We start from the raw sequence: 15,982 nt of genomic DNA, 5'->3' as shown, positions 1-15,982 counted from the left end.
AAATCAAAAGACCTTAGGTCTTTATCACTTATATTATTGTTTACCAGTTAAAAATGAATAGCACTCACATCAAATGCATGAAAGGAAAAAACTCTTATATAGAGTCTCGGGACAGCCATTCGAAATAAAAAGAAAAGTGTTCGGTTAAACAGGGCCATTTTCTAAGGTGTATCTATAGACTGTATGATATTGTATACAAAAACTAAGTGATATATTTTGAAACAAATGTACAGCGCAAGAAAGCAAATTTGGTGGAAAAAAAAATAATTAGAAACCAACTGTTCAGAGAACAATTGAAGGTTGCGCCACCTAAAATGATATATTTTGATATGAAAATATGTTATTTCTGCATAAAATGTAATTTCTATTGACAAATGATAGCTAGTTGTACTCCGATTCCAAACATCTTAGTTTTTATACACTTATGTTTGTAATAAAGGAGATAATTTGCTACTTCCAGTATGAAAAATGTCACTTCCGGTTTTATTTAAAAGTTCACTTGACCCTGACTCCAAAAAAATATGGTTATTTATACTTTTATATTAAAAAATATGGAAAATAGACAAATCATGTTTGCGCATGGTCACTTCCGTTGTCTTTTTCTATGTCATATGGCTTGCAAATATATGTCCCATGGCTTTGTCATTTGTACATATGAAATAAAGTACATATGAAAAAGTATAGCCAAATAAATCTGGTTCAATAAGAATGAATTGATACAAATGTTTTGTGATTATTCATATTTAAAGATATATAAAATGCATAATTTTGCAAAATTATACTAAGCTCTTTTTAAAACGCCATTCATTTCAAGGAATGTACTAACAATTCGTAATAATAGAGTTGTTTAATCAGGTTGTCATGATTAAATATAAAAGAATGCATTACTAATATACACATTGTTTAGTTTCTTAACAGCAATAAAATAAATCATTAAGCGTTTCCAGGTTAGTACTTCCCTTATCTTTCCATGGTAAGACATTTAAGAAACATCATTTTATCCAATATCAACAATAGAACACACATGAGTCTTCAAATAGCTCAATAAATGCTTTCTCTTTCCGAAGTTTATGCAGGATCAGAAACAAAACATTCTAATTATACTTACTCCTTTGTTGGTCGATTACCAAGAAGCTTTCTAACAGCGAAAAAGCTGACAATGACAACAACTACAAGGACTAGGATTACCGGAACCGCATATGCTGAATGTTCTACAATAAAATGTACAAATTGTTAAATTAAGGCGGATGTGTCTAAATTTATCAATACGGATTATGAATAAATATATATGTACCACTATTGAACTTTTTTTTTCTCTCACCGATGGTGTCAACCTCAACGTAACATGCCAATAATGCTCAAACTGATCCTTAAAATCAGATATCGTCAAAACATATCCAATTTAAATTCCTCCAAGTGCTTCCGATTATTGTCGTAGCTCAAGCAATTATGTTCTAATGTTGCCCTTCACGATGCCCTACTATTGCTTTCTGCAAATAATATCTGTTTGCCATGTTTTTAATCGTGTCTTGTCCTTTTACAATAAATGCTAACACAATTACTTGAGCTCTTTTGTATCAATCCATCTGACTGTTTGAGTGATCATTGTTTTATATATAGTATAGAGTTGTCTGTTCACTTTTTATTTCACAATATGAGTCATAAGTCATAAAAAAAAGAAAACAGGGAAAATATAGCATGGCCAATGTGATCTCAGAAGTGCAACATGATGCTAGAACTTTAAATATTTCTATTTGTCCAGTATGAATTTCTAAATTTGTATTTATCAAGGTTTATATCATTCTTAATTTACTGCTTTAATCCATCAGCAGAAAAAAGTTCAACGCATAACCAAAGTTTAATGTAGTTTATTTAAATACCTGAAGAATTCGATGACGGAGCTGGATTTGGTAATAGCAGCATTTCATCAACTGTGAACATGATAAAAAATGAAATAATACAAATTAAAATTGTATTTTAAATAGAGGACACATATTCAGTTTAAATGTATGATATTGTGTAATAAGTGATTGATATGTTTAACGTTTAAAAGCTTAACTGTTTTATAAGAAGCAGTCTTTTTTATTGGCACGCGACAATAGCAAGGCATTCTGATATTGATATACTTCCGGATAAATTGAAACAGTCACGAATGCACGTGCTCCCCTGGACAACGTCATAACATTACATAACAAAACAAATTGGGGTTTATTGGATACACCACAGCTCTTGTAATCGAAAACATCGTAGTCGGGTATTTATCGTGTAACTGAGCACATCTAAGTCACTAAAAACACAAAAATGTTATACACGTAGTTAAGTTACCTATATCTATTTTCACTGAATTTGAATTTGTGTAAATTACATTATCTATAATATTGTGCACTTCACAGATGTATACTCCACTATTGTTTCGTGTAACATCTTCAATGACATAGAGATTTGTTCCAGAGATCATGGTTTCATTATTGTTCTCTTTAAACCATTTGTATTCTGGTTCAGGATCTCCACTTGCTTTGCAGGTCAAGGTTATGCTGTCTGTCATTCTGTCATATTGTCTTTGGTTTGGTTGGTTGTTGATGTGAACATCTCCTACTGGAACTGCAATTGTTTAAGAAATTACAAATAGTGATATCGGGTAAAACTAATTGTGGCCGCCTGTTTATACGTTGTTGGTAAGTATCTTATAAATCCGAATCAGCAATGTCTAGTGACATGCAGAGTTCATTTTCAAATAGAAATAATACCTTCTCGTTGATATATTGGTTGCAAAAGTTCCCCTCTGTACTTTAAACACCAATCGATTCATTAATCGAAATTTTAAAGAGATTTTCAGTTGATAAGTAGGGAAAGAATGTTCATGCTTTAATTGGGTTTGAAGAATTTCCGAGTCATCCTTTGTAAAGCCTGTCATTATTTAAAAGATAAGCATGTGCGAACTAAAACTGTTTACAAAACAACAGCTTGTTAAGTTTTACCCTAAACGAAAAAAATTTCCTTAATCTTTTGCAGTACAAATTATTGACATGATACTGGTTGTTCTGTAGGCACCAGTGTATGAAATATATAAAAATCGTCTGAATAATCTTTTATAGAAAATAGAATAACTTTACATTGTCCTTGATTATATTTTCTATAAAAGTTTCAGGACATATTCAAATTATCCGCGAGAATTATATAAGCTATCCTATCATAGAAACTGTAAAATTATTTTTGGGGGATATCTTTGTTTAACAAGGCAATAATTATTTCTTAACACTTTCTCAACAATACGACAAAAGAGACAATCTTCTCCCAAGCCTTGATTATTGAGTATACACAATTTAAGAGATAAACTAGTGTAAGATAAAATGAAGGAACTATCAGCTTTAAAACAAATAATATTGTGTATTCTGAATTGCTCTTGGAACCAGTGCATAGTGTCAGGCTTTCAAACCATGGAACCTATTTAGTAAGATGTCAATCTTTATATAAAATATATTCAATACAATACTTACTCGTATTGATATAAAGAAGTTTGAATGACATCGTGAATTGACTTAAATACGTCGTGAGAAAACCATACCTTTAACTAAAATTCTAGTTGCATTAGAATTAACATTTTGCATAGCACCTTCCATATCATTGTAGAACCATTTACACATATAATCCTTTTCATCTATCAATTCTAGTATATGAAATTTTAATGTTGCGTTATGTGACGTATTTGTTATATTTGTCAGTGTTACTCTTCCATCAAGATATCCTCCGGATCGTTGTAGCTTTGCCGCTGTCCCGTGTTTAAATATTGCAATTATGTTCTTTTTCTCAAAATCTTCCGTAATTTTTTTTGCAATGATTTGAACACTAAAAATCTGTTCCCCCTTTCCTGGGGAGAATGAGCACGTCAGATAGGTATCTACATTCCCAAGAAGTCCCGTAATATTTTGATTGATGGATACCTTCACAGCCATTGTCCCTGCAATAAAGTGATAAATTGTAACTCAAATGGGGGAAAATGACACATATGAAAGTGTTGTCTCTGATTTTAAATTTTTATACATCAGGATCGTTTTGAAATATGTATTCATCTGTTGAATACTATAAACAAATGCAGTTGTTTTTTATGTATTCCCTGAATAGCATTATCTGTTGATCTGCCGGGAAAAAAAACCCAGGTAAAAGATAATATCATTGAAGAGACAGTTTCTGATTGAGATTACACGAAGTCGAAAAGTATATTGATGACGATTTGTGCAACTTGCTATGTCTATGTTTTAAAGTCAATGTGATAATACCATTCTTCTCTTTGAAATGTCGGGGAATGGTGATGTTATTTAGAATGATAATCGCTCAGTAAATGCATTAAATATTACAAGAATTAGGAGACACCCACAGTGACCAGGAAATAAAAGTATGGTCAGCCTTGGCTTTTTCCGACCATGTGCAGGGAGAATAAATGACAGACGCCTTTTTTCAGAATTTAAATTCGATTCTTCGTGCATATAGAGAGAAAGTACGACACTCCCCAGTCAGTTTTTAATTTAACCTCAATTTCCGGGGGAAATTCCAATTTTGCAGCCTTTTATCCTAGTAGACTCGTAATACAGGATATTTATATACTGTTTACAATGTTAATATGTTCCCATCCTGAACCAAATGCAACGTCTGCCTTTGGACGTTTATCAACCAAAAATTAATCTAACGCTGATAGAAAGCTTAGTCTTCAACAAATTGTAGTACATGACATTCGGTACATTCAGTACCATGGCGTTGTCAGTTTATTTTCGATCTATAAGTTCGACTGTCCCTCTGGTATCTTTCGTCCCTCTTTCAGTACTTTAAAGAATAATTCGAGTTAATGTTGTATACAGAAGAGTTGATACTTTTAAGGTAATGTAGTATCAAGGTCAAACTTTAAAGAAATTTCAGACATATACACGATTTTGTATTAGTATCAACTTCATTATATTGAATGGTATTGAAAGTGTGGTAATAAATATTGATTTTGAGATTCTTGATGATTCTTATGTTGTTATCTGAAGATGTATTTGTTATATGTACAGTTAGGAAGTGTCATCACTTTAATTCTTTTCGGATTTTGGATTCCTATATAAACTTTTTTTTATTTTGTATTGTAGTGTAAAAGTCAAATTAAAATTTGCTCATCGAATAGGCATAAAACTATTCTATTTTTTTTAAGCAAATGATACAAGATATTCCTTAAACTAGTGTTGCTAATGTATTATTGGCGCAATTGAGTTGTTGCACAAAAGTATGCATTTTTACCATAAGCATATTTCTCCTTCAACAATCAAGTAAACAAACACACAGATATATTAATAAAGATAAAGAATAAAAAGCACCAACAAATCAAAGTGAAGTTATCAATCACTTATGAATTATGCTTACAAATATCAAAGTTTTACAAGATAAATGCTAAAAGAGGGACGACAGAAACTAGAGGTATATCCAAACTGATATATTGAAAATAAACAGACAACGCCATGACTAACAAAGAAAAAGACAAACAGACAAATAATAGTACACAAAACACGAACCCCACAAAAACTGCTAACATTTTTCGAAGTTAATTATTTAAAAAAGAACATTTCAAAAATATCCATCCATGCATTTCATTTCATTCATTTGTTGTTGTTTTTTCACATTGTTACATTTTATTTTATCTAAAACCGTATTGTAAAATGTTATATATCATTTAATACATTTAAGGGGGTACCCAACACTATACCCAAAAAAAAATCCTGTCGTTTAATTTTTCTTAATTTTTTTTATTGATAAATTAGGCCAACCTCAACATCTTGTAAACATTTTAAAAGATTTAAACTATAGGTTTAAAAGATTTGGCAACTCAAATATGGCATCTTTAACATACTAGTATCATCTTATATATTCAGGATCTATTTTATGGAATAACTTACCAATATCCCTGAAAAGATCAACCTCAAGTACAAGCTCATTCAAAAAAGATTTAAAAAATTACTTGATGGAACATTAAGAAGCTGTGCGTTTTTTATATGCATAATAATTTTCACACACTTACTCAAACTTATGATATTGTTGATGCCAATACTATACATGTCATATATGAATTTGTAACTTTTACCTGTTTTGAAAATTGTATATTTCATAACAATTTTTTATTTCATTATTCATGTATGTGTGTCTGTTTGATATTTTGTATTTGTTTGTTATATTTCATTGTATTTTATGAGGGCCTCAGGGAAGATTAGCTTTACAGCTAACTGTGTAACCCTCTTTAAATAAAGAATTATTATTATTATTATTATTATTATCCAAAATTGGAAGTTTCTGGAATATGGGTATAGGGTTAAATATGTTAAATCTTTTAAAATTTAATCCTAAATTGACAATAGCAATGCTAATAATGATAGCTGAGGTGAATATTAGTTCACTGGTACCCTTTTCTTGTAAGGTTTTTTTATTTCGGATTTAAAATTTTGCCCCAACTTTAATAGAGATTATCAGAGTCAGCCCCGAAAATTTAATGCTTTGCTTCTAGTATTTGAAGAGAAAAAAAATTTTAAAAAAAATGTGTCGTTTAATTTTTTTTAAAAACCTAAGCATTTGGAGTGCTACACTAGTCGGTTGAACTTGCAGATGTTTTTAAAATTTAATTGTTAGATTTTTTCGTATTTAAGTTTAAAATACGCCACACCCTCAAATTGGTTCATTAAATAAGAGCGAAATCTATTCAAAAAGTACATAATGACCATATTTTGTTTTCGTCTTTAGAACTAGGCCTTTGATATTTGTCATGTAGATGTATCATCCCTCGGTTAAGTTTCTTGCATCATGATGACCTTTGTCTGACCTCCAAATGTGCCCTCAAGGTCAACTTTATGTTGTTTTTTTCAAGATTTTCAATTTAGTGGTCTACAGATTCAAAAAATATACAATTCAAAACATAAGAACAAAATTATTCGTGCAAAGAACCACAGCTCATGAGAAATGAAATATAGCTGACTGTGCAAAATCCTTATACTGTGTAATCAAGTTCGTTAAACATAGATCTTTTTTAGTATTTCTGCAGAGGTTATGAAATCAGATACAACATGTTTTTAGTTAAAAGCACGGCAGTTACAAGTTTTACATTATTTTTGGGCCCCTTATTATTAAAGAGAATGATTACTCTATTCAGTAATAATCTTGAATTGAGACTTGAGAAGAAAAATGTTCACTTGTCACTAACAATAACACCACACTTTTTTTTATATTTATTTCAAAATTGCATTTGATCAAACAATTCGGAAAGATACACACACATGACTAAAGCACAACAAAAGAAAAATAACAAATTTTGCTATCCCTTCGAAATTTAAATTTGATAAAGCAAAAAAAAAAACATGTTCTATTTATATCATGCATGTGTTGTTTCAGTTTCAACCATGATTCTACATATAGACTTTACTTTCCCTAAAATAGCGGACTGAATAGAAGAGACCCGTTTATGTTCTACACCTGTAAGGATAAAGGTTGAACAAATATACTCGAAAGATGTAGTATTTTTTTTATTCAGATGAATGATAGAGTGCATAAATATGTGTAGTGTTTTGTAATCTGAATCGGATGGATTTTTTTCTTATTTTTTTCCTTGTTCCGTAACATGTAAATGATGCACTTGTGGTTGATTACCCCACCCCTCGGTATCTTCTAACTCTTTACATGAATATAAATCATGTAATAAAATATTCAATTGCACTTTTAAAAAATATGCCAGAAATGTTAAAATTATAAATTATTCATAACTTATTCAACAGTACTACGTGTATTACTAAGCACATAGTGTATTCATTTTCATTAAAAACTACATGTATGGTTTAAAAAAAAAGTTTTGTGGAGTCAATAGTTATCAAAAGTACCAGGATTATAATTTAGTACGCCAGACGCGCGTTTCGTCTACATAAGACTCATCAGTGACGCTCATATCAAAATATTTATAAAGCCAAACAAGTACAAAGTTAAAGAACATTGAGGATCCAAAATTCCAAAAAGTTGTGCCAAATACGGCTAAGGTAATCTATACCTGGGATAAGAAAATCCTTAGTTTTACGAATAATTCAAAGTTTTGTAAACAGGAAATTTATAAAAATGACCACATTATTGATATTCATGTCAACACCGAAGTGTTGACTACTGGGCTGGTGATACCCTCGGGGACGAAACGTCCACCAGCAGTGGCATCGACCCAGTGGTGTAAATAGTTATCAAAAGTACCAGGATTATAATTTAGTACGCCAGACGCGCGTTTCGTCTACATAAGACTCATCAGTGACGCTCATATCAAAATATTTATAAAGCCAAACAAGTACAAAGTTGAAGAGCATTGAGGATCCAAAATTCCAAAAAGTTGTGCCAAATACGGCTAATTCAGTTTTGATTTTAATCAATTTGGTAAGAAAGTCTTCAACAGAAGCTATCACGGTATAATTGTCCATGGTTTTTTATTTATTTGGTTATAATTTTATTGTCAATGGTCTACCATTTGAGGAGGGAGGCTTGGATGATATTTGAAAAAAGGCAAGACAGGCTTTGAGAAAACAAAGGCAGGAACAGTAATTATGCATAACAAGCAGGATTGCAAATGTAAACAATTTCATGATAAACTAATGAAAATTGCAGGACCCTAAAGAATGAAAAATAAAAATGCAGGACAATGATGTCAGATGAGGGAGCGTAGGAGGGGTCCTGATCCCGAAATCCCGAGCTTAAAAACACGAAATACCGAGTTTAAATAAATTTAAATCCTAACATCCTGAAATTCGAAAAAAATCCCGAATCCCGAAGTCCCGAGCTTAAAAACACCTGATTCCAGTACACCCCCCCCCCCCCCCAAATGATTACAACTAAAAACAAATGCAGGACAACATTATTAATTCTAGCCCTCCTCCCTCACCCCCACCCCATAAAATCAAATGAAAGCATCCTTAGTCTTTAAATTTTTTTGTACTTTATTTCATTTCATTTATGTCCTAGGCATCGACAAGTAAAAAACGAAAACAGTTATTTTATGGTCCATTCTGTTTCCCTCCTTTTCTAACGTCCTGATTTTATTTTTGGTAAATTTATTTCTCTCTTAAATTTCCCTATTATGTCTCTTTGAGTATTCATTTATGGAAAATGAGTAACTTTGAATGGATTAAAAGATTAAATGAATAACAATAGGTGTACTGCTACTCTTAGCAATAATGTAAACCTTCTGATCATGATCTTTTAAAAGCTTGCATTTCCACATGATTTTAAAACTCAGCAATGAATCAAACTTTGAGTAAGAGTTATCTTTTCTTATGTGTTCTGTAGCCCCTTAAGGTGGTACCTAACACTTCAGGGAGATAAATCTGTAAAGTCAGCTAAACGTTTTAATTACGTTTTGTTGTAAAAGGAATATCAAGCTTCTCAATGATCAACATTGATGTTTGTCAAACTGCTATATAACCAGTGTAATTTTTCTGACAAAACGGTTGGTTCAAAATTTTTAAAATTTTTATATTTTAGTTAAAGGGTCAAAGTTAATACCTTGACAAAATTTTATAAAAATTAAACGAGCCAAATTAATTTTAGTGAAAGGGTTGAGTACCACTTTAGTGTTTTTTCCTACTGAATCAAATTTTGTTCTCGTAGCTCAGTATCTCAAACTGTTGGCTACAGTTCTGAAGGTCCTTGGTTCAATCCTTCTCCATGGTAGTGGGTTGTGTGATAATGCTAACAAAAAATTCATAATTCTAACATTTTTAACTTAAATTCATTGCGGTTAAATATTTATCTATATTTTGATTTCTATTTATTTTTGGATAAATATTTATTTGTAATTGACTCAGGATTTTACATTAACACTGTCTATCAGATTTAAAAGTTTTCCATGCTGAATTTTTAGTTATTCAGCGCGTGTTCTATAGTCCCAATAGTCAGTTTTCATATCCAGAGTTGTAACAGGCAATCAGAGCATTCGTTTGTTGTGTGATCAGCAACACACAGTTTCATTAACAAGAGACCATTCAGTGAAATCTCGTTACACAATCCTTCAAGTCGCTCAATTTACCCTGTTGGACTATGATGGCGTGCTGTCTTTGAAGCTCAGAAAACGATCTAGACCTCATGCAGCAACGTTTGATCCAAAAAAACAAGTATTTCAAACAATATTAAGCTTCAGACTACAGTGCAAAAATTATTGATGTTCCAGTCGAGTTGCAGTCTAGTTTCTTGGATATTCAATCTGTCAGCTGACAGAAGAGCTCCTCAGCCTTCGCCATGAAAAACTACATTTTGTATTCCAGTCAAAAGCATCAACGACATAATTCTAACAACAGACATTATAACAATCGCAGAGGATTACGATTTCTATAGTGCTTAATCCGAGAACGGACCCCATTGGCAGGCATGTGTAACAAAGATAAAGTGGTTGTCATATTATTTTGACTATTATCTTAAATTCACGTTCCAGACATGTTTGATTCAAGTTCATTGTATTTTAAGATTTATGTTGCATTTTTTTTTGTGTATTTACATTTCTTATCGACGATATTTGTACAATAGTTTCAGACCAGAGTAGCATTGTCATTATCAGTATTCATTCGTTTCGTTGGTGAAACATCTCCATTTGTTTCTGATAGGGAATGTACACGGATTCCACTGTAATCTCGTAGCACATAAGGCGTGCTTTGCATAATAGTGAAATTAACGTACAAACATTCATTTACTAAATATTTAAAGAAATACATATTTTTTTTAATGTAGAAATTCCAGGACGACACAGTTGTTTATACGGTACCGGTATCGGTATTTTAAAGCCTTTGAATGTATACATATAGAACAACTTAAATAGTTTTAGGAAGATATCTTAAATGACTGTAGTAGTTTGATCGAGTCGATGTTTTGATTCAAAACTAATATTAAACATTATAATATGTTTATTTCAACAGTTTTCCATTTTGTCAATTTGTTTTTACTTGTGGTCTACTTGGTTTTTATAATTAACTATACCAGGAATGTTCAAATTTCTAAAAAAAAAAGTTTAAAAACAGCTATGTTTAATCGAAAACTTTTTCATCTCAAACTTATTAGCCATTACCACAATCAAAGTTACATCCCAAGCATTCGTTGAGACGAAATATGGTCTCCAAGCACTAGTCCGGAAATATTTAGACTTATAGAACTATGAGAGTATAATACAATGCACATCAAGCTGTGTACTAGAAGAACATTCGATCTCTCTACCATGTTAAAAATAACAAATTTATATCAAAACGACAAAAACAGACAAATAAAAGCGAATAAGAAGTTAATTTATAACGAATTGTACGTCTTCTCTGGGCGTTCTAAAGTACAAACGTTTATAACAATAAAATTCAATGATCTTTATATTTGTTTTATTTAGTTTTACAGTACACTTCTTTATTTCGGTTTGCAATTCAAATATATTTAAACATACTAAAGACATATAATTTTAAGTGCTTGTTGACTTCAGTCATATACAAGCATGAGTTTCCGCTTAGTTTTTATCGAGGGCAAGTTTTAAACAAAGCATAGTAACCCACCTTCCTGACTCTTGTAAGCAATGTTTTGTTTTTGTATTTCATATTTCTGGTGAAGAGAACGATATATATTGAATGTTTCGTTTGGATTGTCTCGTATCATGACAGATACTTCAGTATTCATATACAGATCAGTGGAAACCGAAACTGCTTAGTTCATCAAGGTTTTTCATGGGTCTTTTAAGTACTCAACCATTTTTTTCAACCGGTACGAGTACGCGGCTGTCATTTGTTATATCGAAAATGTTAACTCGTTCAATGTAAACTGTATCTCGTAAAAAGCATATCTAACTCGTTCAAAGTAGAGTCAACGGGATAAAATACAGATTGAACTCCTAAAAAGTTTAAAGTGATAAATATCTATGTTTTAATGCGTTGAAATATATTAACAGAGCGACTGGCATTTTTTGGTGCTACATGTCTTTTTCACTAACGAGTTAGAACTTAAACCTAAACAAAGCAAAGTTTACCGCGTCTAAAAAAAATTCTTTGCGCCTTAAAATATTATTTAATCCGTAACATTCAAACTGAATTCATAATAGTTATATGATATGACAGCGTTTAATTTTAACGCGTTACTTTATCGGGGTTATGACAGCCTCAGAGAAAAAACTTATAGTAATTATTATATCCAAACTAGTCGACACCATATATGTCCAGGAAGTAAAAGATGAAAAATAGAAATCAATCAGTAAAGGAGTAAGTTCGGTAAGGGTCGTATTTGGCCCCGATAATAAATTTCAATGGTACAAGTAAAATAATGTTTTACGTAGTCTTAAAGAGTATGTGAGAAATTTAAATAAAACTATGTGTGTCCAAGTTTTATTCGTAATTGGTGATTTTTACGTCTTAAATAGGTCAAAATAAGAGATTTCCCCGAAACTTGACAAAATGTGCCGGATTTAATCTAATTCAGGACCAGGAAACATAGAGCACATGTGTCGATAAACTCAATATTCAATATTCAAAATGAAAATTGTCATTACAAATTTTGTTTCAAAGATATTTTTGTCAACGTATGCACTCTATATTTCCTGTCCAATAATCAGTTGAATTTTACCAATTTTCATAGATTTTTCGTCGAAATAAAAAAAAATGAGTACTGTTTGTGACGTCATCAGTAGAACGCAGGAAAGTAAATTTTCAACGAAAAGTCTTATTTTCTATCTAGTCACTGTATAAGCTATGATTCATTGTGATATTGGTCAATAAATCCTAATTTAAAATTTAAGTTGAAAAAGAGGGCCGTTTTAGGACTTTACCGAACCTACTCCTTTAAAGACGAATTTAGGGAACTGATCCACCAATATTCAAGGTACCAAAATTTTCACCACCTAGTTGGATAGTATATAGATATAAGGAGATTTGGTATGAGTGCAAATGAAACAACTTTCCATTCAAGTCACAATTTGTAAAAGTAAAACCATTATTGGTCAAAGTATGGTCCTCAACACCGAGCCTTGGCTCACACCGGACAGTAAGCTATATATATATCCCCAAAAACTAGTGTAAAACCATTCAAACGGGAAAACCAACGGTCTAAACTATATTAAAAAGAGAAACGATAAACTGGCTTAACTAAATCATATGACATATTAACACAAACAAGTGATTATACACTGAAAGAATAAAATTGATCTACGGCACAATTTAAAACGAAAATAAACAAAATACAGGGGACAGATTTTAAACAAATTCAGAACGTCAATCAAAATTTCGAAAAAATACAGCCAAATGCAATAATGTACACTGGTAAAGGAATAACATGTTGTACTATAATGAAGAACGAAAATGTTTTTTTACAAAATAAATAAAAAACTGTTGTTCATAGTACGATGATAGTAGTGAACATTTATGGTCATATCAAACAAATATCAAAACTGGTATATATACTAGAAATAGAGAGACGAGATATAACTTTAAATAGGTATATTTAATAATATTCTCTTATATCATATATGAATGCGTACACATCCAATATATTTTGAGGTGAGATACCAAGCCCCCTTTCAGTTCGTTCAGTCGCAAAAAGTAAAATCGCAAAAAAATTGAACTCAGAGAAAAATTAAAAAATTGAAAGACCCTAATCAAATGGAAAAACCAAATGATAAAACACATCAAACAAATGGACAACAACATATTTCTAACAATGTTGGATTGAATTAACCATTATAGATACAAAGATATCTATAATTCGACAATCAAGGCTCCTTTGACCGTATTATCTGGGATGAGTAGTCATTTTTGTTTTTACATGTCTAAATATGTATATATGAATAAACATGTTCTTCTAATGGACAGAAAGCGATAGGCATAAAACATGTATGTTGTTTTCCTCTTTAAAAATCTAAACCAGTACTACTTGTATAAAAATATGATAATTATTTTTTTTATTGAGCTTTTTTAAGATTTTGTTGAAAATGTGTATCGGTTGACTACATCATGTAATAATAAGTTATTATAATTATACTAAAATATCACGTTCAAATTCAAATATCACCTGCTTTAATAAATTTGACCAAAAAAAAGAAATTACATTTTCTGATTATAAACATAAATATATAAGACAACAGCATTGTCTTTAATTCTATTGTCTGTTTTAAAAAAAAATTAAAATTAAAATGAGTTGCTGTAATTAAGATTTAAATATAATTTTTGATACAAAGGCTCAGCTCCAAAATAGCTCTTACGTTGTTTTGGTTTATTAGTGGCTGTTTAAAAAAAAAAGAATAATGTTCTGTTTTACTTAACGATAATTTGTTTTAAAACAATGAACGACAACTACTTTAACGGGTCTGGAAACATTTTATATCTGCTATGCCAAAAATATAATACATAAATCATTAATTGCATTCAAAATAGTTGATAGTAAACAACTGAAAGGAAATAATTCCAAAGATTAAAATAATTGGAACAAGGTCATTTATTTCATTTGTTAGTCATTGATTTTTTTTGTGTTATATCCTTTTAAGGACACTTCAATTGCACTTTGAAATATATAATCAGGAAATGTCATCAATAGTCTGCTTTCTCTCAAACCACAATTCTAAATTCAGTAATGCCTATAGAGTAAATGGCTATCAAAAAATAAAGTTTACAAATAAAATAAATTAAAAGGTATACTTATACCCATCCATACAGCAATATGTAAATGAGAACGCATTAAATCAGTATCTTTTGAAATCATAAATGGGTCATTTTAGAAAGATTTCGAATGCTCAGACTCAAAATGGAATTAAGTTACTAGTTAAAACCGTCCTCTTTTGTAAACAAATTTAACAAAATTATGTCATACAAGAATACATTGAAATCATTTTTAATAGATTGTGTTATAATTCGTCTCTCCTGTTGCCACGTTTAATGGCATTTTGCTCACTTTTTGGAAACTAAAGGTCTCGATTAAAATCATATATTATTTCCAGGGCCAATCAGGTAATTTTCATAAACAATACAATCTATATGTATATATTCGTTCTGCATATTGATTTAATTATGTTTTTTATTAAATATAAATATAAGGTTCAAAGCTGTTACCTATTTGGACTATCATGTTACTTTGTGCTAAAATGGCAAACAATGTATTCGAGAATGTAATTGTGGATTTAGAAGCAGTAACTGGTTTTTTTTCTGTTACCGTATATTTTCTGTCTTTCACCATTTAAAGTATTTTGATCTTCGCGCTTTTTTTGAAAATTTATTCAGTGTAGATCCTCTACTATGCTTTTTCTTTAAAAACAAATTTAAACCGGTATGATTCCAAATTGATGATTATTAGTTTACACACTTACCTGTTAATTGTCTATAAATAACTTGTAACTGTAACATACAAACATATGATGCAAGGCGATGTATTTGAATCATCTTTACACAGATGAATGTGTCAAGGTGTAGATTTGATCAATAAGCGTGTTTTTGGGTCACACATTTTTAAAAGTGTGAAATACGATACACAACAATATCACTTTAAAAATAACCTGACTGGCCTATGTCTATCTATTTATGGGACTAATATCGAACAAAACAATGTCAATCCAAGATATGGTATGGAGTTCAGATTAAAATATGAATATTGTTTGGAAAAATAAATGATACAAAATAGAGAATCACTTTACAAATATAATTCATACATGCACCTGTCCTTAGTCAGGAATCTGATGTACACATGGTACAGTAGTTGTCGTTTGTTTATGTTATTTATACGTGTTTCTCGTTTCTCGTTTTTTTTATATAGATAAGACCGTTGGCCAGTTTTCCCGTTTGAATGGTTTTACACTAGTAATTTTGGGGCCCTTTATAACTTATTGTTCGGTGTAAGCCAAGGCTCCGTAATGAAGGCCGTACATTGAACTATAATGGTTTACTTTTTTAAATTGTTATTTGGATGGAGAGATGACTCATCGGCACTCACACCACATCTTCCTATATCTATA

General features: G+C 30.8%; 1 protein-coding gene across 1 annotated transcript; it reads right to left on the bottom strand.

Moving 5' to 3' along the window:
* Positions 1–1,104: 1,104 nt before the first annotated feature.
* On the bottom strand, positions 1,105–3,692 carry LOC139529037 (basal cell adhesion molecule-like). The gene is made up of 4 exons (XM_071325272.1): positions 3,566–3,692; positions 2,326–2,601; positions 1,881–1,931; positions 1,105–1,211 (listed from the first exon to the last, which is right to left on the bottom strand). Exons 1-4 carry the CDS (start codon positions 3,642–3,644, stop codon positions 1,105–1,107), a joined length of 513 nt encoding a protein of 170 aa, XP_071181373.1. The 5' UTR covers positions 3,645–3,692.
* Positions 3,693–15,982: the final 12,290 nt, after the last annotated feature.

Source organism: Mytilus edulis, chromosome 6 (genome assembly GCF_963676685.1).
Source record: "Mytilus edulis chromosome 6, xbMytEdul2.2, whole genome shotgun sequence".
NCBI classification, from domain to species: Eukaryota; Metazoa; Mollusca; class Bivalvia; order Mytilida; family Mytilidae; genus Mytilus; species Mytilus edulis.
The sequence above is the reverse complement of the archived record's forward strand: the minus strand, read 5'-3'. Positions and strand labels throughout refer to the sequence as shown.

Excerpts from the sequence above, each read along its gene's own strand:
- LOC139529037 (XM_071325272.1), bottom strand. The coding sequence starts at position 3,644 with ATGTGTAAATGGTTCTACAATGATATGGAAGGTGCTATGCAAAATGTT. Across the intron at positions 2,602-3,565 it reads AACTAGAATTTTAGTTAAAG|TTCCAGTAGGAGATGTTCAC; the intron begins GTATGGTTTTCT and ends AAACAATTGCAG. Across the intron at positions 1,932-2,325 it reads TTCAGTGAAAATAGATATAG|TTGATGAAATGCTGCTATTA; the intron begins GTAACTTAACTA and ends TCATGTTCACAG.